This window comes from Microtus ochrogaster, chromosome 19 (genome assembly GCF_000317375.1).
Source record: "Microtus ochrogaster isolate Prairie Vole_2 chromosome 19, MicOch1.0, whole genome shotgun sequence".
NCBI classification, from domain to species: domain Eukaryota; kingdom Metazoa; phylum Chordata; class Mammalia; order Rodentia; family Cricetidae; genus Microtus; species Microtus ochrogaster.
The window spans coordinates 27,774,528-27,798,024 of record NC_022021.1 but is presented as its reverse complement, the minus strand read 5'-3'; the positions used below and the strand labels follow the sequence as shown (position 1 = coordinate 27,798,024).

The 23,497-nt window shown below is 44.3% G+C and overlaps 1 protein-coding gene across 2 annotated transcripts in view; it reads right to left on the bottom strand.

The window, feature by feature from the left end:
* Positions 1–2,451: 2,451 nt before the first annotated feature.
* Lifr (LIF receptor alpha) overlaps positions 2,452–23,497 on the bottom strand; it is a 60,704-nt gene continuing 39,658 nt past the window's right edge. For both annotated transcript variants that reach the window (XM_026783698.1, XM_005356595.3), the window contains exons 8-20: positions 21,389–21,518; positions 20,863–21,032; positions 18,854–18,999; positions 17,046–17,208; positions 16,676–16,746; positions 15,596–15,809; positions 12,903–13,082; positions 10,004–10,105; positions 9,276–9,443; positions 7,430–7,591; positions 6,306–6,399; positions 4,971–5,049; positions 2,452–4,598 (exon numbers count right to left, since the gene is read on the bottom strand). In XM_026783698.1, the coding sequence (XP_026639499.1) occupies positions 3,975–4,598; positions 4,971–5,049; positions 6,306–6,399; positions 7,430–7,591; positions 9,276–9,443; positions 10,004–10,105; positions 12,903–13,082; positions 15,596–15,809; positions 16,676–16,746; positions 17,046–17,208; positions 18,854–18,999; positions 20,863–21,032; positions 21,389–21,518 (2,303 nt within the window). In that variant the 3' untranslated portion in view covers positions 2,452–3,974. The remainder of the gene's footprint in view (positions 4,599–4,970; positions 5,050–6,305; positions 6,400–7,429; positions 7,592–9,275; positions 9,444–10,003; positions 10,106–12,902; positions 13,083–15,595; positions 15,810–16,675; positions 16,747–17,045; positions 17,209–18,853; positions 19,000–20,862; positions 21,033–21,388; positions 21,519–23,497) is intronic.

The window sequence follows — 23,497 nt, the reverse complement described above, 5'->3', positions numbered from 1 at the left end:
ATCATGCAATTTACCAAGATAAAAGCAGCAATTGAAAAGGAGTAAAAAAGAAATGTCGCGACTCTAGTTTAACTGAGAGGCTTTAGCAGTATAAATAGCACTGGGGCAGAATCATGATTCAGGCTAAATGAATTTGAAGGCAATTCTAGGGTTATATCTAAAAGATTAGTGTCCTGTAAGTTTGGCCACACTTCTCCCCCAGCCCCCGGCCCCGGCCTTTGGGTACAAGAAGGAGACAGGTATGGCAGCATGAAGCTGTCTCAGCAGAAATATCAGTTCAAAGGAAATGTCTGGAGATATCTCACAAAGAGAACGAGTTCTTCTGTTAATCAATTAAGCTCACACACATGGCTAGCCGTAACATATGCTAGGTTGGTACAAACGCGTCTCCAGATGGAAAACTCGTTGGATAAAAGCAAACTCCACATGGTTCCAAGTATGCTGACAGTGTCTAAAGAAATACCTGCTGCTTTTCCTCCAACTGTGGGGCTGCTTCTACCGTATACTCAAAGCGCTCAGCTATATGTGAGCTACATCTTAATCTTTAGCATCCTTCCAGACAGTTCTGCTGAGTTTGTAACACTCAGGAGGGACTCCTTGCACACAGCCACTGGGCTGCCGCTGTGTGCCTGGCATTAGCAGCTAAGGACCCTTTCCCAATGCTTCTTCACTTGGGAAGCCAAGGATCACACTTCCAGAATCCTTTGAGAAAGCATTTCGCTAATTCTAACACAGTTTGAAACAGAAAACAGCAAAAGTTGCCTTAGTGCAAACAAAGAAGTTTCACCAGATTAAATGCCTAAGCAGTAAGAGACTTGGAGACAATACTTTCTGCATATTAACACATTAAGGGGTACTTTATAAATGAAAAAAAAAATACCACAACATTGATTTCAAATTCCCATTGAGAGAAGAAATTCTCTAGCCTTTCACTAAATTACATTCATTTAATTAACACAGAAAGGACTGTGATATTTGATAAATTACTGGGGCATGGGAAATTTCTAACAAGACTTCAGTTCGCAAGGTCTGAGAATGTGACTTTCTGCCATTTCTGAGAACGACAGTGCTCGGTGTTGTGAACGCAAGCCTTCAAGTTCGGTGAACCACGAGAGCAATGCTAATATGGAAAACGAGCCTGACACTTCCTCCCTCCAGCTTCCCAATGAATGGCTGCTTCTGTTGCCAGCAGCGGGAACAAAAGCACCTCTGTCACACAGCATAGGCACACACTCAACTTTCTAGATACGCAGTACAACCATCTCAAATCCAGGACACTGCCAGTTCAACAACTGGAAGAATTCGGAAGCCACAGAAGTGCTAATTAACGTGGCACACAGCTCACAGCTCTCACGCCAAAAGCCGAGTCAAGTATTTAAGACTAAATTAAAGACTGAAAATGGCCACTCCCAAGTATTATGATACCCCTCCCCCCCATCTCCACCGCTCACAGGGGAATCGGAGTGAAACAGGCTTACAGAAACATGCCCTGCATGTCCCTTTCTCCCGCCCTCTCCCTGCCAGGCTTCTTCTGTGCGCACACCTCAGCAGGAACGGCAGAGATAACAACACTGCCTGGGGATGTGGCTATCTTCAATCCAATGGGAAAAGACAAGGACAGCTGCCTCAGCCTCAGTCCCTAGCCACGTTTTCCTAAAATGATCTGCGGGTACCGCCCGCTTCTCAGTGGCCTAGCGGTCCTGGAGTTCAAAGGCAGGGTAGGATGAGCAGTGTTCTAAATGTCCCTCACGTTTGAAAGAGGCCTGTTTTGATGATAAGTCCATTTCCTTGCGTTCTCAGGTTGATGCAGTTCAGAAGGATGAGCTCCTACCTTCCCTGACACTCACCCCCATTAGATGGAAGATAAAACGGATGAGCTTCAGTGGGGAATGAGGTATAGGCTGAAGGCGAGCAGAGCAGAGCATTAACAAGATGTGGCACGGGAGGAGGCAGCGTGGCAGGGGAGGCAGCAGCCAGGGCTCAGAGCGGCTGGGTGGAGCATCAAAGAAAGGACCCAAAGAGGGAAGGCACAAGGAACAAATTAAACTGTTTGGAGATGACTCTAGCTTGGAATATTTTTCATGACTGAAAATTTCTAAGAGTTATTATCTACCTTTTATTTATTATATAAATGCATAACTAATTGATTTCACTCCACAAACCATCATATCACGAAGCTCCAAAATGTAGCTGCAACCTGGGGTTAAAAACAGGATCATGCACTCATTATCTGATTTTTATCCCTTGTCATTCTGCATTTTTTTTCCACATGACTTTTTAAAAGAGAAAATATGAGACCAGGCATGGTGGCGCACGCATCCCAGAGCTCAGGAAGCAGAGGCAGGTGGATCTCTGTGAGTTTGGGGCCAGCCTGGTCTACACAGTGAGTTCTTGGACAGCTGGAGCTACATAATGAGACCCTGTCTCAAAAAAGGAAGGAAGGAAGGAAGGAAGGAAGGAAGGAAGGAAGGAAGGAAGGAAGGAAGGAAGGAAGGAAGGAGTAAAAGTAAAAAGAGATTAAGAACTAAAACACCAATACACTATCTGCAAGTTTGGGGGACTTCAGATGATACAGAGCAAACGTCTACTCAGGTGTTTCAAACTCACATACTTACACACTTGACAATAAAGGGCAGAGCAAACACAAACACACAGCATATACTTAGGTTTTTACTCTGCTTTTCTGAGACCCTCATTCACTGTACACATTGCTGATGAGAAACCAGGATAGATGGAGGGTGCTGTGCTCGGACCGGGCTCTCCATGGCTCACAGAGCAACCACAGCCACTACCCAGCAATTCCGTAAGCGTTACGACTTCTATTAAAGTCACCATTTACTAGCTGCTCTGGGGAGAAATGATCTCCCTTTAGGTTTAAGCTTACGGATGTGAAGATTGGGTCTGAAAGGCTGGACCACTAATTGCCTGAAGGAGGAGGGGCTGGGGCTCATGAGCAGAAGAAAGCTACTGAGAGACCCCCAAAGATCATCATTCGCTACTGGTCAGGTGGATGGCAAACCTTCTCAGGGGAGCGGAGCCGTATCAGAGCTTGGGGTCAGCACGCACCAGTAGTTAGCGCTTAGTAATCATCTTACATGGTAACTCATCACAACTATACACTGGTGAATAATGCTGACTTTGTTCTTACAAAGCAGACACCATAACACAAAACAGAAATGCAGAGAAAATCTGGAGCTAGTTCTAGAAATTTCCAACATGAGGACAACGGAAGCCAGCGTGCCAGCCACGTGACAGGAAAAAGGTTTTCACACCCTGCTTAAAGCAGGACAGTGTGATTCTGATTCTGGCTGGTCAGTGTCACACTTGTTTTTCCAAGTTTGTACCCCTGAGACAACTGTTTGGTTACCGTTATACAGTAGGCAGAGAAATCAGCATGCCCCGTCACCTGGAATACCCGACAGGCACAGACATCGGTACACTCTACCAAGCAGAACACACCAGATAGCGGTTGCTACATGAAAAACTAGACTCGCTTTTGTAAATGCTGAGGATAGGGGCATCGTAAAAGTTTTAAAATCTGTGTTTGGTTTTCCTCTAGACTGCAATAAATGTCAGGCGAAGTAGCGTTATTTTGACTTGTCCATTTTTCTTCCTGGCCTGTAAATCCACTTGGAACTCCATAACATATAAAGACGAGAAAACCAGTAACAACAGACAGTCGTTGAGATTTGTTTTGCATATACGAACTAGGCAGAGTTAGTCGTGAAATCCTTCTGGAGGATTCTTTGGCTCAATCAAAAACAGCTTCAAATCTTGAGTTTCTGTGGCTGAGGTTTCCGAGTCACTGGACTTGGGCTTTTAGGGTACATTAAAAGCGCATTCTCGCTTCTAGTGTCACTTGCCCGGAGGGAAGGTCTCTGGTTCTCCACCTTCGCTGAGTCCCTCCAGGAATGAATGCCCCAGCTACTGCTGGGATGTTGAGATGGCAGACTGCACGGGCAAAGGGTGCCGGGTTAGTCATTTGGTTTGTTCTGGAAAAAGTTTGTGAAGGACCACCCGCCTCCGTTAGATTTAGGGGAGTCATCATCTTTAGGGGGAATCAAAAACTGCCTGGAATTGATGGAACATGGACTTCCAAAGGAGACAATTTCACTGTTGCTGTCTGTGGACCTTGGAGAATCCGGAGAGACCAAATTCCAAGTATTCACATTGGCCTGAGGTCTGTAGCCCGCAGCCTTATCGGCTTCGTCTTCCGCGGCTGTGTCCTCCACAGCACAGTTAATGGGGAGGCGCATCTGCGGCTTATAGCCGGCCGCCACTGCGGGGTCACTGTCCTGCTCTTCCTCTGGCTTGGCCTGAGGCTGGTACATGGACTGAACATCGATGTACACGACCTGGGAAGTCCCTCCTGCTTCGTCTGCTGTGGGGTTCGCTATTTCCTCCTCGATGATGGGTGGGCAGTAAGACACAACCACGTGGTTCTCGGGGTCCGGCTCAGAGCTCTCGGCAGGACGCTCGGCCACGGGGGAGATTATTTCTGTATCTTCTATTTTAGGAACGATTGATCGAGATTCCAGAACTTCGACGTTATTTGGAGTACAGGGGTTCATTTCCAATGTTTTGAGAGCACTGCTTCCCTGGAAATAAGTTCAGAACAGTGGTTAAGACAGTACTGCATGCTTTAGCGGGGCTCCTCTGACAGAAAGACTTGTATTTTACTTTTTCCCCCTTCACATCTGTTTATAAACACTGGCCTCAGCAGTTCTGGAGTTCACATCCAGAGCAAAACTACTTCTCCCCCCCCTGTCAATATTTTCCTTACTTTTCATAGTGGTTAAAAAAAAAAAGCGTGGTATAAACACTGAATGAACTCTGGACATTCAACAGATGCTGAAGCATGCCACCTTCCTCATACTTCTTTCTCGGGCTGACATCACAAGCTTCTCACAAAAGACAGAAAGAAGGAGCCCTCGGGTCCCCAAACGCAAACACATGAAATGAAGGGTTACCTCGCAGAGGCTCTTCTGAAACTGTAAGGCTTTACAGTTCTCTGGGTTGGGAATATCAGGGTAGAACGTCTCCTTAATCCTTCAAAGAAAGAACAAATCAGGTTTAGTTAACTATCACGCAGCAACAGAGTAACAGAATGAAGAAGTCATTTGGCTTGGCTGGAGACTGTTTTCGTGACCACGCCAAAGGGCACCCGAGACACAGATGGAGGCTCTCGACCATGGGCCACTCGCTAGCGATCCGACACAGGGCTCCGGTGTGCACGCTGCGGACCACAAGACGGACCATGTTTGAGCTACAAGACCTTATTGGGTCAAGGAAGTAAAAGTAAATAATTTACAGCGATGGCTGCGATCATGTCTCACGTGTCTCACTGCCAAGTTTTCACCGTAAACTGGATGAAGCAGGGCCGGTGACTCAAGGGACCTGTCTGCTAAGCAGGCCTCTCCTCAGCACAGGGCCTAAACTGGCAGGGAAGCGCTCAGCTAAGGTGGGGAAGCACAGTGAGCACTTGCATTTTTAAAGCATTAATTCTATTTTCAGTTTTTGTTTTGTTTTTATTCGTTTGTTTGCTTGTTTTTGGAGGTAGAGCCTTAGGGAGCCCAGGCTGACCTGGAACTTGAGGTACTCCCCCTGCCTCAGCACCCCCTAGCCCTGGGATTACAGCCATGAGTCACCTATACCAGATGAAAAAGATAACAGAAAGTATTAAAGGTGACGGGCATGAGAGACTGAGACATTGCCTGCTGAGCTAAAGAAAAATAAAAAAGCTAAAAACTTCAGATAAAAATTTGACATCGGGGAAAACGAGGTTTGCTCGACATCCTATATTTTTACACTTATAACTACAAAGAACGCCATCATTTGGAGTTCCTGAAGACTGGAGACTATGCGGACCAGTTCCTTGCTCGCCTGGTCCTTCTCTCACTGCACTGTGAAACTCTGAAGCCCAGGCTGGCTTTCTCATGGAAGGGGCATTCACACGTGATACGTAAGGGAACAAAAGAACAATTCTAACGGGTCATCAGGACCTGTGCCATCTTAATCATTAGGGTCCATCGAATCCTGCAGATAGCCACTGCCAATTTCTGTGTGAAAATATCTTTAAAGCCAACCTGCCATTACTATAAATTATTAGTAAAGACAGCGGGCGGGGGGAGGAATATGCCTTTTTACTCTATGAGTTCTTAAATATTTTCAATCAAATGTCATATTCTTACTTGATATTGAAGTTGACGTTCTGACTAAAAAGAGCATAGTTGACCAATCTGCGCAACATGACGGATAATGAATCTGGCAAACAAACAAATGGGTGAATGAAGACGTTCCATTACCATTCTCGCTTCCGATAGCACAGGATGCTTGTCACCACGCCAACAATGACAGCCACGGCCACTGGGATGAGGATGGCGATAATTAATCCCACAGCTGAAAGGAAGCAGTTATAAATATTGAAAATCACCTCTGGAAGTGCTGGGCGCAGAATAAACTTAAATTAGGACTAAGTGTTATTTGAAGAGACAGAAAAAAAAAATCTAACCAATCCAGGGACACTGAGAAACAGCAGAATTGCTCAACCCTGTCATTGATGACACAGGACCAGATGTTTCTGGTGTGAGGAGGGGAGGGAAGGGCTGTCCTGGTCGCGGTGGGAGGCTTAGCCACATCCTGGTCTCTACCCAGGAGGTGCCAGCAGCACTCCAGTTACCGTCAAAAATACTCCCAGGCATTGCCAAGGTATCTTCGAGGGGGCAAAACCACCTCCCACTGAAACACAGCTTTAGTATACCACAGTGTCATGGCGCTGTACTTCAGACCTGGATGTGAACTCCATCCTGGCTGAGGGGAACACTCAAGTTGAACCAGAAGCTCTCTCATGACAGCAAGGGCTACTTGTTGAGTGCCATTTCAGACATACAAAGTGTGGTGTTTTACTAACCTTTAATGAATGTTCCTTACACACTTCCCTAGACATATTAAAATCAAATTAGCTGGGGAAAATATTTAAACTGGATTTAGAAAAAAAATCCACTATGCATTTACACTTCTAGATTTTGGGTGCTTCCCTAGATTAATTAATTTCTTATATACTCATTGAGAAATAGTTTGTTCAAACTGACAGGAAAACAAAACAAAAAGTCCTCTTGTGACTTCTAACACTCTCCCCATTCTGACATAAAAATACGAAGCCTTAGAGCAATGGTTCTCAACCTGAGGGTCGTGACCCCTCTGGCAAACTTCAATCTCCAAAACATATTTACATTATGATTCACAACAGTAGCAAAGTTATAGTTATGAGGTAGTAATGAAAATAATTTTATGGTTGGGGGTCACAGCACCAGGAAGGCTGAGAACCACTGCCTTAGGGCTTGGAACAAAGATGCCTGGGCAGCCCCCAGACACTAGACACAGTATCACTTCAATGGGGAAGGCATTTCTAGGGCATTGTGGAACTTACAGTTTTCCTTGGTCACCACAAACATGCTCTTCTCTGGACCCAGCCCGCCATGCGTGTAGGCTCGCAGGACCAGGTGGTAGCTGGTTTTCCCCTGAAGATCAGCAATCCTCAGCGTCTTCTGGGATATGTCAGTGATATTCTTCAGCTTGATGTCAGAATGACCTAAAGCGAAGAATAGTCTCACTCAATTCTAAGGTCACTTTAAACATTCGGACATGCAACCAGGCACCCTTTGGAAAACAAGTCTGACTTCTGGCCACACCCAGACAAGGATCTGGGGCCACCTTCAGTTCTATTCCTGACAGCCACACCATCTAAACTCTTTAAACTCAGGCTTCTCTGACTCTGCAAGGGAACAGCATGGCTTGGCTCCCAGCGACAGTCAAGTTTCCAGGCGTCTTCTTTAGAACAATGCCTGGCATAGGGCGGACAACCCGTGAAAGTCACTTCAGAGAAAGCCCTGAAACTCAAAGGCACTCAATACAGGCCCTTAGGAAGCAGTGGCAGAGACTGGGCAGGGCAAAGGTGCAGGGCAGTAGACATGACCTCAGTCCTTGGGAAAGGACGCACGTGGTGGGAATTCTCAACAATAGGATGCTATGAGGATGCTTTGGGATCACTTCAAAGGGAAGGATGAAGATTGGTTGACTGTTTCATTCATGAAAGTCGGGACCAAAATAATGTAAGGCGAGAGCTGAAACAGCCAAGCAGTAATAAACAGTGACTGATGAAACGAACCAGGTCCTTCTGGCCCCTCGCCTCCACGGCCACCTAGAAATCAGGGAGCCTTTCTGTAAGAGTTTACCTGGATTTCACAACAGCAAGCTTAGGTAACCAGCTCTTAGCCTATGTTTGTTCAGAAAGGATGGAGGAGGTTTAGCTCCTTTAGACTCACTATCCTTGCCTGTCCCCTACCACATTCACAGAGAAGCATCACCACATTGGGTGAGGGAATTCAATGCTCACATTGCTACAATCACAGAAGATTGGTCATTGATTTTTTTTTTTTAAAAAAAAGCTACTTGGTATATTTGCATTTTTCTTTCCTATTGTAATTGCTTTCTGCCCTTCTTTTGCTTGATTGTTTTAAAATTTCTATGTGCTAATTTCTCAGTTCTTCCCATACGCTTCAGCGAATCCTCAGTGTATTTTCCATGAATGGAAGTAACCAACCCTCAGGCTCCCACTTCCTCCCGATGGGGGCTGCTCCTCTAGCCCCTGTGGCATATGCTGCCCTCTCCACTGACCCTACCCCACTCCCAGCTCCTTTCTGCAAGTTCCTTCTTCTCTTCCAGTCAGTGAGGCCGTCTTCCTTCTAGCAGATTCCAGAGAAAGGCAGTACAGGGGAAGGAAACTCGCAGCCTCGTAGGCCTAGAGAACCTTCGTTCTACCCTGCTACTGTCTGACGGAGAGGCTGGATGCAGAATTTTAGGCGGAGAATAGCAGTCACCCAGCGTTTTGAAGACATTTCTGCAGTATCTTCCAGGACCCATTGACAGGCAAGTCTGCCACCATTTTGATTCCTGATTATAACTGGGGCTCGGAACCCCTTCTTTGTATTCATGGTTTTTCTTTTCTGTCTCTTTTGTTATTAAACACAAAACCACATTTTAAAAAATGAATAATATCCTATGGTATAGAATATGCCACACTAGCAAGAAGTGGACACCCTTCTGTGGGACTCACAAGGAAAGGATTCATAGTAAGTGATTCTGACTTTTGAAGAATTTACATGCTATTTATTGTACACCTTTCCAGACAGCCTTGGGAACAGTTATTTAGCTATGCATTAGACTTTTCTCTTTATGTGTATTTTAGCACTGTAACCAATGCCGCATTAACTCACCCGTCTCGAAACTCCTCGTCTTAGGTGTATCTCGCTCTCCTTTCTGAAAGTAAAATAAATACCCTCTTAAAAAGCCGCGGAGCTCTTCCACAGGGATGTCTTCCCATTTTACTAAGATCGAATCTGCAGACGTATCTTCCACAGTAAAATTCGGTGCCACAATTGGAGCTGTCAAAACAAGAAACCACTTGCTGAAGGGTGGGGCACCAGCAGCTTTTGAGGGGGCTGACTTCAGAGACGGCTAACCGTGGCACTAAACTGTATTCTCTACTCCGTCACGAACCCCGCAGGCAATGGGCCAACACTTCCACACTGATGACCAGCGGAGCTCAGGAAGGAATCATAGCCTTGACACACATCCAGGGATAACCTGTGCCACATCTTTAAGTGACCACTCGAACAGACTTCATGCTTAGCCCCCCTTTTTATTTAGTCCTGGATACATTCCCAAGTTTAAGCGTCTATAAACACAAAGCAAGTATTTTTGACAGCCTTGATTTAGCTTTCTCAATGCCAATACTGAAACTGTGAAATAAACAAGTATATTTTTATTGGAGAATAAGTGATTAAAAAATTTAAATTTAAATTTGTGACCGACATTATTTTATCTTCCTTGATCTAAACAACTAAATCAATATGTTTTGGAGACTAACTCTTGCTATTTTCCTATTCATAATTTCTCATGTTATCCAAAGTTTAAAAAAAATTAACTCATTGATTTAACTTACCTAATTCTTCTATGTATCCAATTATAGAACGCAACAATTGATATCCCTGATGAGTGCACCCATAGAGGTAAAAATTATATCTCACTCCTGGCTGAAATTGATCTGTAGGATGAACAAAATCAGTGAACACTCATAAGTATATGTAGGTAAGCAAGAATATTTATTCTAGAAGCATTAAAATGGACAACATGATAAAATTTCCCAATCTAATTGCAAACAGGTTTACTGTGAAAACATATTGGTACTTTTTAAATAAAACTGGCAAACATTTAGGAGCATTAAGCAAAACTTGAACACCTTCACTTCTATAGTAATGAAAATCTTCGAGATCGTGGGATGACATTTCTTAGAAGAGAAAAAACTATGACTGAGGTTGACATCTTGTTCTCGCCTCCCAGATGCCACCCAGTCTGTTCACTACACAACTTCGTGGTCACAATGTGCTAATGAACGATTCTGCTTTCCTCTGTGCAAGAAACAACATCTCTCCCCTAGTCCCAGAGCACTGAAAACTCCACTCCAGCTCAGAGCCTCAGGGACAAAGGAACCAGGCAGGCCTTGGAAGTTTGTTTCTCCTCCTAACACTCACTGAGCAGGACTTGCAAGGAACTATCTTTGGCTTTTTATTATTATTTTTAGGTTAGCACACAAAGTAAGCCATCACGGCATCTTCACACGTTCATACTTACACCTGGGTCTCTGGCCCCACCTTCCCTTATGTGCACCCCACCCCACCCCTTCTAGTTGAGTCTCTTTCTTCAACCCATGAAGCACCTTTTAATGTCTCATCAGTTACACAACCCAACAGAGCATGCAAGACGTGAGAAACGCAGACATTCACAGAGCCACATGCCCAACATGGAGAAGCTGGCAAGCATGGGGAGAAACATAGGCAGGCGCAACCATGACTCTCATGGGAGATGTATGGGATCTTAAGTGAAGTACCAATCAAGCCCACGAAGATCAGAACAAGCCCTCCAAGCGACCTTTGAAGAGGATGGTGAAAAACCGTAAAGCAGCTCATCTTGGAAGAGGATAATGCTTTAATAACGTTCTAACAGTGCAGGAGCTATCAGCTCCTGTGTGGAGCAACCATTCCAGTGTGGTTAACGCAATGGCGCCTTAAACCTCATGCTCAAAGAACACCTGAATTCCACAGGTCACAGCGAGACGGTCAACCTCAAAATAACATGCTCTAAAGGAAAACTGGTTTTCGACTCTTTTTAACTTTTCTCCCACCACGATTTTTTCTCAAGTGTTTGCTCTGTGCTTCCAAGTACTAAGCAAATACTGATGGAATGTCAACTCAGCCCAAGTGCATTCTATTGGGGGCCCTTCTTCATTGCAGCAAAGGTATACTTCAGGCTATGATTTTATACTGCCTGTAAACCCATGCCTTGTTTTATGTTAAAATTACATACTATCGATATGGAATAGAGTATGTCACTTAAAAGGGACTGGAAGGTGGCACAGATATCATGATAGAGAGTGGAGAGCTGAAGGAGAGGAAGCTGCGTTAAGAGAAGAACCAGGGAAGGGCCTGGCCCAGAAGCTCAGTAGGGAATAAAAGCCGAGAGGCCCAGCCTTTTGAAGCGTTGAGTAGTCCTGCATTTGAATTCGGGTACCACTGCACTTGTCCGAGTACTCTGTGCCTTTGTGTCCTCAGCCACTGCAGAGACCCTGCTCACACACAGCGGCACTTATTACAGTGGCTTCTCCCCATCCCGAGGGACCTCAATCACACCTTGCTCTCCCAGAAACACTGACCACGATGCCCCGTCCCAGGGCATCCCACTTATTCTGAAATCCCAGGAGAGAGAGGAGAGAGCAGAGGCTCAGTGTGAGGCTCAGTCAAGTCAGCCCCACATGAGAGGAATCGGGAGCAGGTGCCGGGACGAGGAGGATGGAAGAACGGAGGGCGGCCAGAGGAGAAAGGATGCACCTCGAAAGACAACCATGACTTCAGTCAACTGCAGAAGCGCCCAAGCAGAAGGGAAAATATCTGAACTCACATGTGGTTAATCAATGAGGGAATCCCCACCCTTTGACAGTTTCCAAACAGTAAACAAGAAGAACCTGTCTTAGGGAGAGAAGCAACTGGGGGCCCCTCACTCTCCGGCTTGCTTCCCCAACACATGAGGAAGGGCCAGGAGCTGGTGACTCAAGAAGGATCATGACCTACAGACCCAATACTGGCCCAAGAGAACCCCAAAGGTGTAGGCACACACTGGTTCAGCAGAAGGCACGGCAGTACCAAGGAGGGAGGCCTCTGCTTCCAAAGGAGAGCGGGGTCAGTCTGTGGGGTCCAAGCCTCCATGGGTGCCACACTTCTCAGGCTGTACCTATCATATTAAGGAAGGGTTGATTGTGGCAGCAAGGCCGCAGTGACCCAGGTCCTGGACGATATAAGGCAAAAGGGCACTGACTATGTCATCTCCTTTCTTTGGTGGTGTTTTCTGTGCTGCTTCATACTTGACCTAACTGTTCTTCCTACTAAAATCTATTTTATCAATACACGGCCATTTATTCCCTTATCTGCTATTTAGCTATAATTTTCAGATTACAAACAATGCTATCAAGAGCACTTTCAGAGCCGGGTGTGGTGGAGCACACTTTAAATTTCAGCAGCAGGTGAATCTCCGAATTTGAGGCCCTACCTCAAAACACAAAAACCATTACCCAAATGCAGATATATGCTCCTCTTTGATGACCTCTCTGAGTAAATCCCTGGACAAGGAAAACCCACCTCCAAGGGTTAGTCTTTCCCAGAGACACACCACAAGCACCACTGAATTAGGATAAATGAGGTCATGCCTGCCGACAGTATCCAGTCACATCTGTGCGGCTTTTAAACCTCCCCTCCCCCCGAAGGCCTGGGAGAGCCATGAATTCTTCTTACCAGATTCTATTACAGCCTCGGTGCTGTTTGAAGGAACCTTTATCCAGTCCATGAGGCAGGGCTCAGAACGAGAGGAGTTGCACCATTTAATGACGTAGTCACAGGTCATGTTGGGGTCAGGATGCCAGGTGAGGAAGATCCTCTTTCCCATTCCAACAGCTTGTTCTACTATGACGTCATCTTCAGCAAGGTAAGAAAGACATTTTATCGGCAGTCAGAGAAATACCAAAGGGCAAGTCTTAAGAAAATGGACAGTAGTTATAAAAATTATTTCACTGTAGATAATTTTAAAATAGAAGTTGAACTAGATATCAATATTTAGCAAAGAAGTGTATTATTTGTAGTATTATTTGTAGTAAGGTTGTAGTATTAACCTTATTGGAATAACCATAGCATTTATCTTTATCCAGAAAATTAATGACACAGAAGTTGAGGAGAGAAACTGAAAAGCTTCTAGAATCAGGTAGACGCATACTGGGGGCTAGGCGGCACCGGGAGGAGGACCACAGCATGACCATGTGGGGTGAGAGAAGGAGGCAGGGGGCTGGGGAAGGGCCAGGGGGCAATTAACTCTTGCTCTCTCCATCCACAGTGAGCCGCACAGAGGAGGCAGACGGAGCACCCGGAAAGGAAGAGCTGGCCATGCACCCCAACCCAAACGCGGGGCTGAGGGAACCATCTAGGGGCAGCACAGAGGGTGGAGAATGGCTGAAGCAGCAGAGTTTGAGGTGGGATGACGAGGGTGGGCAGAGGCATTCCCAGAGACCGTGAGATGCTGGGGTGTGGGGGTTGTGCACACACTGGGGAGCGAGGGTAGATCTGTGGTTGTGGGAGGATTACCTTACTTTCTGCTAGACCTGGGCCTAAGGGATACGTGAGGAGGGAGGTGAGGTGTAAGGGACCAGAATAGAGGGCAGCGCAGTTAGGGCCAAGAAAGGGTTCTCACAGGGACACGAAAAGAGAATGACCTCTCCAACTCGTTTATATGTAAGGGTTTGGTTAAAGAACAAAACAAACAAACAAAACAGCCGCATATATAGAAAGGATTTCCAAATAAATTTGCGCTCATAAAGCAGCTACTCGTCTGGACGTCAGACTGCTTCCGGGCTCAATGTGCCTACAAAGCCACGGTGCAAATGTGAGCTGAGGCTGTGTAGCCTCTGACTTTGGGAGTGAGAACTGCGGGCTGCTGATGTCAGTGTGTGAGCTGTGACACAGTTAGATCTGAGACCACCTTCTCAAGGACACACAGAATAGGCAGGGTCAGAAAGCTCCAGTTAGAGACAACACAGTAATTAAAGAGATACAACTGTCGTCTTTAAAATGCCCAGGTCCAAGTGAGGGCTCACTGGACGCCTGGCTGAGCTCTGCTCCTGCACGTGCCATGCCATCTGCCACGCCCTTCGCTGCCTAGGTTTAGGGCTGTGCTTTGGCCTGGGTGTGGCCAAGTCTTTGAAACGACCCTGCTAAACCTTCCTGCTTCATAATTCTCTGTGATCACCGCCTAGGACAAGTCAATGAACCAGGCCAGTGCCAAGAAACCACCACAAGCGAGCGCTGAGAGACACGCAGGGGAAAGACTGTTTTTCTTTCTGTTAAGAGTGGGCTCATAAAAAGCTGTTCCCATACTGGGGAAGGACAGCAAATGAACTCAGGAAGTAACTGGCAGAAGAGGTGGAAGTGGCCATTTAAAACTCATGACTCAGAAAGCCGTCTAGCTTTGGGGGAAGAGGAAAGGCTAGCAGGTGGTGGGGGTGGGGAATTAGTGAAGGGCACCAGAGGTAAAGATGGTTCAAGTAAGTTACGTATGGATGTGTGGAAATAGCAAGTTCAAGCACACTGCTTTGTGCTCTTAGTATATTCTATTAAAAAAAAGTGCATGTGAAAACCGAGAGGGATTGTGGCGAGTCGCTGGCAATCTGTGGCAATTTAGAGGCAAACACTGACATTTTAAAATTACATCTAGTGGATTTTTTGGTTTTCAAAACCCTTGCTAATGAAGCTTTCTTATCAATATGGAGAATTTCTATGTTGGGTTTGGAGCTGGACAATCAGGAGTTCAAGGTCATCCTTTGCTCACAGCAAGTTCCAGGCCAGCCTGGAGGACACAAGACCTTAGCTATAAAGACAATTATAAACAATGACAACAAAAAAACACACTCAAGGGGGAAAAATTATCAATGACCACAAAGCTGCCAATTAAAACAAGTGCCTTTTTCTGCACAATGGGCTGCAAAAAAGGACGGACAACAGAAACCCTTAGACTTGGAAAGAGATTTTTTTAAAAGGTCTTTGACCAGACAGTTTAAAGTATTTCCTCCCAAGATGGCTGCCCACGACCAGAACTCTTCATACTCTGTGACAAGCTAACTAGATACAGTAATTATTATCTTTCACACGTTTACAGTCAATACTGAGGATACCCAGGAGGCTGAGGCAGGAGACTCAAGTCTGGCCTGGTTACCTAGTGTGTTGGAAGCTAGCCTGAACCACATAGCAAAATCTTGTCTCAAAACAAAACAAAAAACTACTACTGACTGCAGCCCTCCATGAGCAGCAGCGGACATTCCTGTACTTGGTCCTCTGTGTGCACAGACAAGCAATCACATGGGAGGAGCAGGCTCATGAGGGGAGCTGGCAGCACCCACGGTTTCCACTTCCATCTGCTCCTGTACGTTCTCCCAAGCACTCACCGTTCGGGATTTCCATACTGGCTATTTTAGAAGGTGGCGATGGGCCAGCAGAATTCTTTGCCACCACACTGATGATGTAGTTGTTTTTATCCAGCTGCATCTCTGCTCTGTGTTGAGGATCGAGGATCTCAGAAAGGGACTGGGTCTCCTCATTTGATGAGCACGATACATTATAGGAAAGAATCTTTCCATTAGCTTCACTAATGGGCAAGGGCTACAACAAACGGAAGAACAAATTCTCTCATTAGAGCTTGCAAAAGGGTACAAGGCTTGGGCAAGGTCATCAGGCCTAAACTGGGCTAAGTTCCCAATAAAAAGTGAAAATAGACTATGAAGCTATCAGGAGTGCGAAACTTGAATTTTAAAATCCACTGAGGCCATGTTTTTTTTTTTTTTAAAGGCATGAAAAGGTAAAAAAAGAACCACACTTTTTAAGTACCGAAAATCTACAGAAATGTAAACATTAATAAAAAACTGTTCGATTTTTATAACTTCTAGAAGCAAAAATGTAAGACATGGCCTGAAGGGCTAAGCCACTAGGGGAAACACAGCAGTCTGACATGGTGTTCTAGCATGTGTATTCTTTTCTCCTTTTATATACTACATGACCGCTACAAAATCACTAGAAAAAATACAAAAATTGAAGGAAAGGGTGGCAAGATGGCTTAGCAGCTAAGGGTGACTGGAGCCCAGCCTGAAGATCTAAGCTTAATCCCTAGGACCCACACAGTAGAAGAAAGAATCCCCCACAAGTTTTCCTATGAGCTCTCCACACGCATGGCATTATGGGCCTCACAACTATGGGCTCGAGACTGAGGCAAGAGACCCTCTCAACGCCTGGGGAATCAGGAGAGATGGGAAACACAGGCTTGGAAGATGGTAACCTTAACCTGTCTGGGAAGCCTGGGCTCCTTGTATAGATTCCAGTGACTTTGTATTTCATGGACCATTTACCAGTACAGCTGAATACTATGTAAGCAAGTACAATTGAAAGTATCCACAAAAAACGAGTTAACATTTGTACATTAAGCATTTAAATAAAAAAAAAAATAAGCATCCAAGGAAACCATAAATATTTACCTTCCAATAAATAATTAAGTTTTTTCCATCGGAGCTCCACTCTCTCCAAGTATCTGGTCCCCTTAATGGAGCTAAGAAAGAGATTTTCGCATGAGAATTTGAAGACACAGACTGCAAGGCAGTGGATAGTATCAGCGACTAAAATGGGGTGCTTGGACTTCACTCTAGGGTATCTAGAATTATCCATAAAACGTGGCTTCCTTTTCTAAAGCAAAGCACTAGATGAAGCTAAGCTTTCAACTTCTACAGATCACAAGGGCTCAGAGAATGAAATGGAAGCATCCTCATAGTCATGTGACTGCCGCCGGGTACCTCTCTTGTATCCTCCCTGCTCCCCGTTAGTGATTAGCCGCACCATCACGTAACTTACTGGCTTCTGAGGTCAAATGTCTCTTTTCATTGCTCCACCTGCTCCACTTCCAGAAGGTTTCAGTAGAACAACGAACCCGAAAAGTGTACACAGTGTATGGATTTAATCTGTCCACAGCCAAAAGGTAACTTGAATCCTCGGCTCCTTTGATTGTGGCACTCCGCTATTTGAAAAGAAGTAAATATATTTGGGTGCTAGTGTGTATATGCCATGCGTCTATGGATATATACTATGTCCATATGCATTATACTTTTGGTATTCAACCAGTCTATACTTGTGATATAAACCAACCGAACGTCACACCAGTTTGCAGTTAGAACAGAGTTCATAGTGTTTTAATTCTCACGAAATACTAAATGAATAGAATTATGTTCCATTGTGAACGAAAACGGGGACATGACCGACCGCTCCTAGGTACGGTTGAAGAGAAGGTTCTTATATTGGAGATCTGAGGGGAGCACAGCCAGACTGAATAGACCAGCCATGGGGTTGGGAGATGAGAGAGAGAAAGAGAAGACAGAGGGAACTAATCACACAGGAGCTCAGAGAGCATGGAGCCAAAGCAGCTGAGTTGCATAGGAACAAGAGAAGCTTATGGCTGGGTCATAAGGAGTAAGAGAAGGTGGGGAAGCTCAGGGGCTGGAGAGGCTTAGGGTAGCGGGTGGGGTATGCCCACCAGAGTGACTCTGTAACAGACACTTGTGAGTGAGGCCTGAGTGAGCCTAGAGGCTAGTATAGACCTGGATATGCTAATGGCTTCACAGACATAACGTTAATGGGGGAGCCGTATGTCCGTTTCTCCGGAGACAAAGAGAATGACTCTCTTTTAGCAAGCAGAAACTATCTTCTTAAATGCCAGTCTTTGCAGAAAGGAATTTCTTGGGACCTAACCAACACATAGCAGCCAATAAAATACTGGGATGCATTTTTAATTTAATTATTGAATCTAAATAATAATTGTCAGTTAAATTATACAGTTATTATTGTGATAATCAGTTACAGTTAATAGCTAGTGACCATTAACTTCAACACAATTTGGCAATAAGAGACAAGCTTGGGGATGAAGACATTATTCCACGGATACTGGAAATCACCCTGGCGGCAAATAGTACAGTTTACACGTGCATCTATGTCACATAGGGCCTCTAGTATGGCACTGAATATTTAGAAAAAGACAAAAAAATGAAAATAAATAACATTAAAGTGAAGCAATTTTACATAGATTTGAGGATGAATGTGCCAGGAAAATATCTGAATTCTCAGCTGCCTTTTACAAAGTGGCTTTGCAGGTCACGCTGTACACTTCTGAATGCTTTTACCGAAACCAGTGAATTTCCAAAGTAATGTTCAACGACTGTACCATTTATTTTACAGTTACCACAAATTACAAAAGGGCACAGTGTAAGTCAATCCAATTATTTCAATGTATTAAAAAGTCCTCTTCTGACTTATAATTACCAATTAAAACTTGCTTCCACTGATACACTTAATAAATTAAAATTCTCTTCTACTCTTCTGTGCCACTCAGTCAAAGGCTACATACAGTCAAAGCTAATTCTTAATCACCCAGTTACATGCGAGTATTACAGACTAAGCCTGAGGGAATTCTGAACAGCTAAAGTTGAAGTTCTATTCCTTACTGTCCAGTTTTATAATTGTTTCAAGTGCAAATTACAATGCTGCCATTACATTTGTATATAAAGTCTTTTTTGGTTTATGAATCCCTGTAATACAGTTTGCTCAGCTGTTTTTGAATAATCTTATTCATAATAACCAAAAGAAAAAGTTTATAGGAGAATCTTACTTACCACTTCTTGTTCTGAATTAGCTTTGCAAATTTCAACTTGACACAAGAGATTAATCGTTGCAAAATTTCCTGGCAAATGCCAGGAAAGGGTAACAACTGTTGAATTGATGTCCTTCACTTTCAACGAAACAGGCACATGAGGAGCAACTGGAAAGAGGATTATAAAGATTAATACCTGTAAATGTTCAGGGTGAAATGGTCTGCCCTAGTCAGACAAACTAGAACCAAAGGATGAGTCTATACAGTAGGGGAAGAACAGCAGAGAGGTACTATTAATGCCTAAACCAATACAGTCTGTCGACCCAGAGACCTATTTTTACTGTTGCTATGCAACCAGTGCTCTCAGAGAACCAACCGCACTCAAGGTTGTTCATCCGGTGCTGGGAATGTTAGGCAGTAGAAGAGCCAAGTTTAAGAGGCTCGTAGTGTCCACAGAGGGTGACAAATACCAAGAGGTACTGACAGCCGTCTGTCCGAGGTATGTGTGCGGTAATGATGAGCCTGACACAGGAATTCAGTGTGGTTCAGGATAGGGGGTGTCTTGCAACGGCTGTGAACTCTGAGGTCAAAGGAAGAACCATACACAGGGTAAACCAGAAAATCAAACCAAACAAAACCACCACCACCAAAAACAAAAACGAAGGTGGATCAATGCAAGCAATACCTTCAGCTACAAAACGTAGCCTTTTAACTCTGGGATGAAACAGGAAATGATGACAGGATGGAATACTAGATAAAAAAGCAGGGACTGGAGGTGGCTCCGTGGTTAAGAGCACTTCACACTCTTCCCAAGGCCCTGACTTCTGTTTCCAGCACCACACCGCTGCCCACCATGGGCAGCTCACAACTGCCTATAACTCCAGCTCCAGGGGATCTGAGTCCCTCTTCTGGCCTCTGCAGGTACCTGCACATAGGCCGCACACACAGCATATACCTACCCCCATAAACAATACAAAATAAACATGCATTTGGAAAAAGGCTACAAAAGTAGCAATGAGGCGCTGGGACCTCCACCATCCACTCGTCAGAACGATGCAGCTCTTATTCATAGCCCTTTCTTCTGCTAGTCTCTGTGAGCTCTCGGGATGTGGACGAGCCTGGCAAGGGATGGCTCATTTGGGCTGACAATGGGACAAACCACAAAAAGACTACACACATCTTATTTCTGTTCTGAGCTGTGTATCATTATTGTCCCCCTAAATAAAATTAAAAAAAAAAAAACATTGATATAGGAAGAAATTAGTAACTAAAAAACAATGTGGATGTCTCTTGGGGATATTATGCTAAGAAATGCCAGCATCAAATGGTTATACACGGTGCGTTTTTATTTAAAATACACTCACAATGACAAAATGGGGGATAAAGGACGGGCAGCTGGTGCATCTGACAGAGACAAAGAGAGAGACAGAGCGAGAGGGTGTGTCTGTGTAAAGACACCGGTAACCACCATCACACTGAGATCCACACTGCGCACACAATGCAGAGGAACTCCTCATGGAAGTACTTCAGCACGTCTGAACACTCTCTAGTGAACGCACACAAAACTGAGCAAAAAGAATCATCTAGGTTAGCGGCCTAGAGAACGGTATGCACAGGTCACCTTCCTGTTCTTGTTGTCACCTCTGGGGAAAGACAGGAGGGTTCACAGAGTTGTAATTCGTTATTTTTACAATAACTTTCTGCATCAAAAAAATATTTTAAAGTAAATGTTCTTAAGAACTGTCCAAGAAAATGCTCAGAAATCAAGAATGAGTAGACAAAGCTATGGATAATTTCGCTCCAAGTGACTCAAATTTTTGTTTCAATTCAAAATAATCAGCAAATTCAAAGTTATTCATTTAAATGCTTTAAATTAAGATTCTTAAATAAATAATTATAAAATTGAAAAAACGCTAAAGAAAATAACCAATAAACACTCATCGCTATAGTCACCTTTCATGAGTCCCAAGGCTTGTCACGTGTTAGTTTTATTGCAGTTATTTTAGACCCTGGCTGGCAATAGCGGCTCACCTCTTTCAGTTACGTTGATAAATATTACTGATTCTGCTTGTCCCAGTGGGTTGTGACCCGTCAGGGTGAAGTTATAGACTTCTTGGTCGGGAAGCATTTGGAAGGTTAAACGACAGCTTTCATTTGTAAGTGTTTCAAATCTTTTCAGTACGACGGATTTTCCCGAAATGCTGTCAGTCACAAAGAAAAATAATTTCAGGACAGTAAGATGTAAATATGGTGGAGGGAAAAACATGGGCGGATTTTGACTAATTTTTAGAAAAAGTTCAGTTCTAGACTAATCACAAACTCAAGAAAATGGTGTGTGATACAGAAAATAACCAGGCATAAGCCACTGCCTAGACTATCTGGGGCCCTTCTGTTCGCCTTCAGACAGAAGAGGCACAGGAGCCAGCTGCAGTCGGTCCAGTCACATGACCCCCACGCAGCATGCTCGCTTGCATGCAGCAATGTGCCAGACTCCCGTGTCACTCAACGGGTTCTTGCGAAGATCCTGCCACCAGCACTCTTTCCCGGGGACCATTACCTTTCAGATAAAATGTAGTCTGTATTTCGTGGGCCCACCAGCCCTGTTGGCCTCCCCGGATTCCAGCTGCAGATAATCTCTTTGAAATCATGCGTCTCACAGTTCAGTTTCTGAGGAACATCGGGTGGATCTGGAAGGAAAAGGAGAACAAAGTAGCTCCGTATCTTCTCCCCCAAACTGCAGTTTTATAGGCTGTTCAGTGAGATTTTGCATAACTCTCTTCAAATCATTTGCTGTTTATCCATTTCCTCCTTGGATGGTGCAGCAATTTTCTTATCAGTGCTTCTGCGAGACGTGTTGTTACAGCTCGCACTGCATCAGAAACAGGGGATTAAAACACTCTAGAGAGTGACTTGCAACTCAGCAAATTCCCAGCAGCAAGGTGAGAAATGAACTAAGTTTCTTTTTCCTTAGACTCTACTTCAAAGTCTTCCCAACTAAGTCACCAGAACCTACAGTTTGGAACCACTATCACGTCCCATCTATTTACACACGGGGATTGAGAAAGTTCTGTACATGCGTAAGATTCCTGGCAGATGCTCACAGAAACTATCTGCTCTGCCTTTACTCTGGGGCTGAGGAAAAATTAAAAGGTCAGGTCTGGAGGAAGATGCAAAAGCCGTAGAGTAAAATCTAAAATCGCCCTGGTCCGGCACCTTAGTATAGAAACAGATCTCTATAATCATGGGTAACCAAACACAAAGAGACACTGGCCTATCCTGATGCTGTATTTATATAAATACTTTCACTTTCTGTGAAAGTTAAAAACCATTAATCTGCCTGTTGAAATACTCTGCAAAAGTAATTTTGTTTTTGAAGGAAGTGAATTTTTCAAATAGTACCCAGTTGTCAACCAAAATACATTTTTTTCCATACTCCTCCTAGAGATCCCAGTAATGCTTCAATTTTATTTATTAATATTGCATGTGGGCCATGGAGCATGTGTAGAGGTCAGAGGACAGCTGGGTGGAACTGCCTCTCTCCTTCCATCTTTATACGGTTCCACGGGATCCCAGTCAAGTCCCAGGACTGTGAGACGAGTGTCCTTGCTTGCTGAGATTTCAGAGGCTCCTCCCTTGACATTTTAGCTAATACTGAGGCTGAGTAATGAACTAGACAATTAGATAAACAATGGTGTGCTTATTTTGAAAACTGTTTTAAACCTAAGGCCAAATTACCCACCATTTTATTAAAATTACATGCTGAAAATCTGGACTACACTTATAGTGATGCTTATTTTAGGATGTGAAGTATGCTTATTCATCTACTTAAAGTCCAAATTATAAGAATAAATAAAAAAGAAACAGGAATATGATAGGAGGTAAAAAAATGAGAAGACAATCTTTGAAATGTACTTATTTTCTTATCAAACAAATTAACTTTTAAAAGAATTAAATTGAAGTTAGGTAAATCTAAATACAAATACCCTGTTTTTAATATACCAGCAAATATAAAATACAATTTTGAAAATATTATTAAGTGGGGCCATGGTGGGAGACACCTTTAATCCTACCCTCTAGTGGATGCAAGCTTATCTCTGTGAGTTCGAGGCCAGCCTGGACTACCTAGGAATTCCAGGGCAACTAGGGATACAGAATGAGACAATGTCTAAAAACAAATTAACATAAGAAAACACCAAGTAGCAAGAAATAAATGCAAGATATCCGAGAGCCTGTATTGCTAGAATAGTTCACTGATAGAGAAATCCCTAGAACAGACTAAAAAAAAAACATAAAATCCACTCAAACTATCTCACACACCTTTAATCATGAGACCCAGAGACAAAACTCAGAACTTACAAACTCACAGTAGCGAAAACAAGGGCATCGTGGCCACAGGTGGTGCCCGCCATAGGGGAGGAAGTAGAAAGTTCAACATCAAAACTAAAAGTCCTAAGCACATAATAATCTGAAGTCATGCCACAGAAGCTGCATGGCAGGGCTGCTGGCCACCGCAACATGGAGGCACATTTTAGCCTGCAGGAGCCGTCAATCGCCTTAACAGAGGTCTCCCCGAGCAAGGGCACCCACGCTATAACAGAGGTCTCCCCGAGCAAGGGCACCCACGCTATAACAGAGGTCTCCCTGAGCAAGGGCACCCACGCTATAA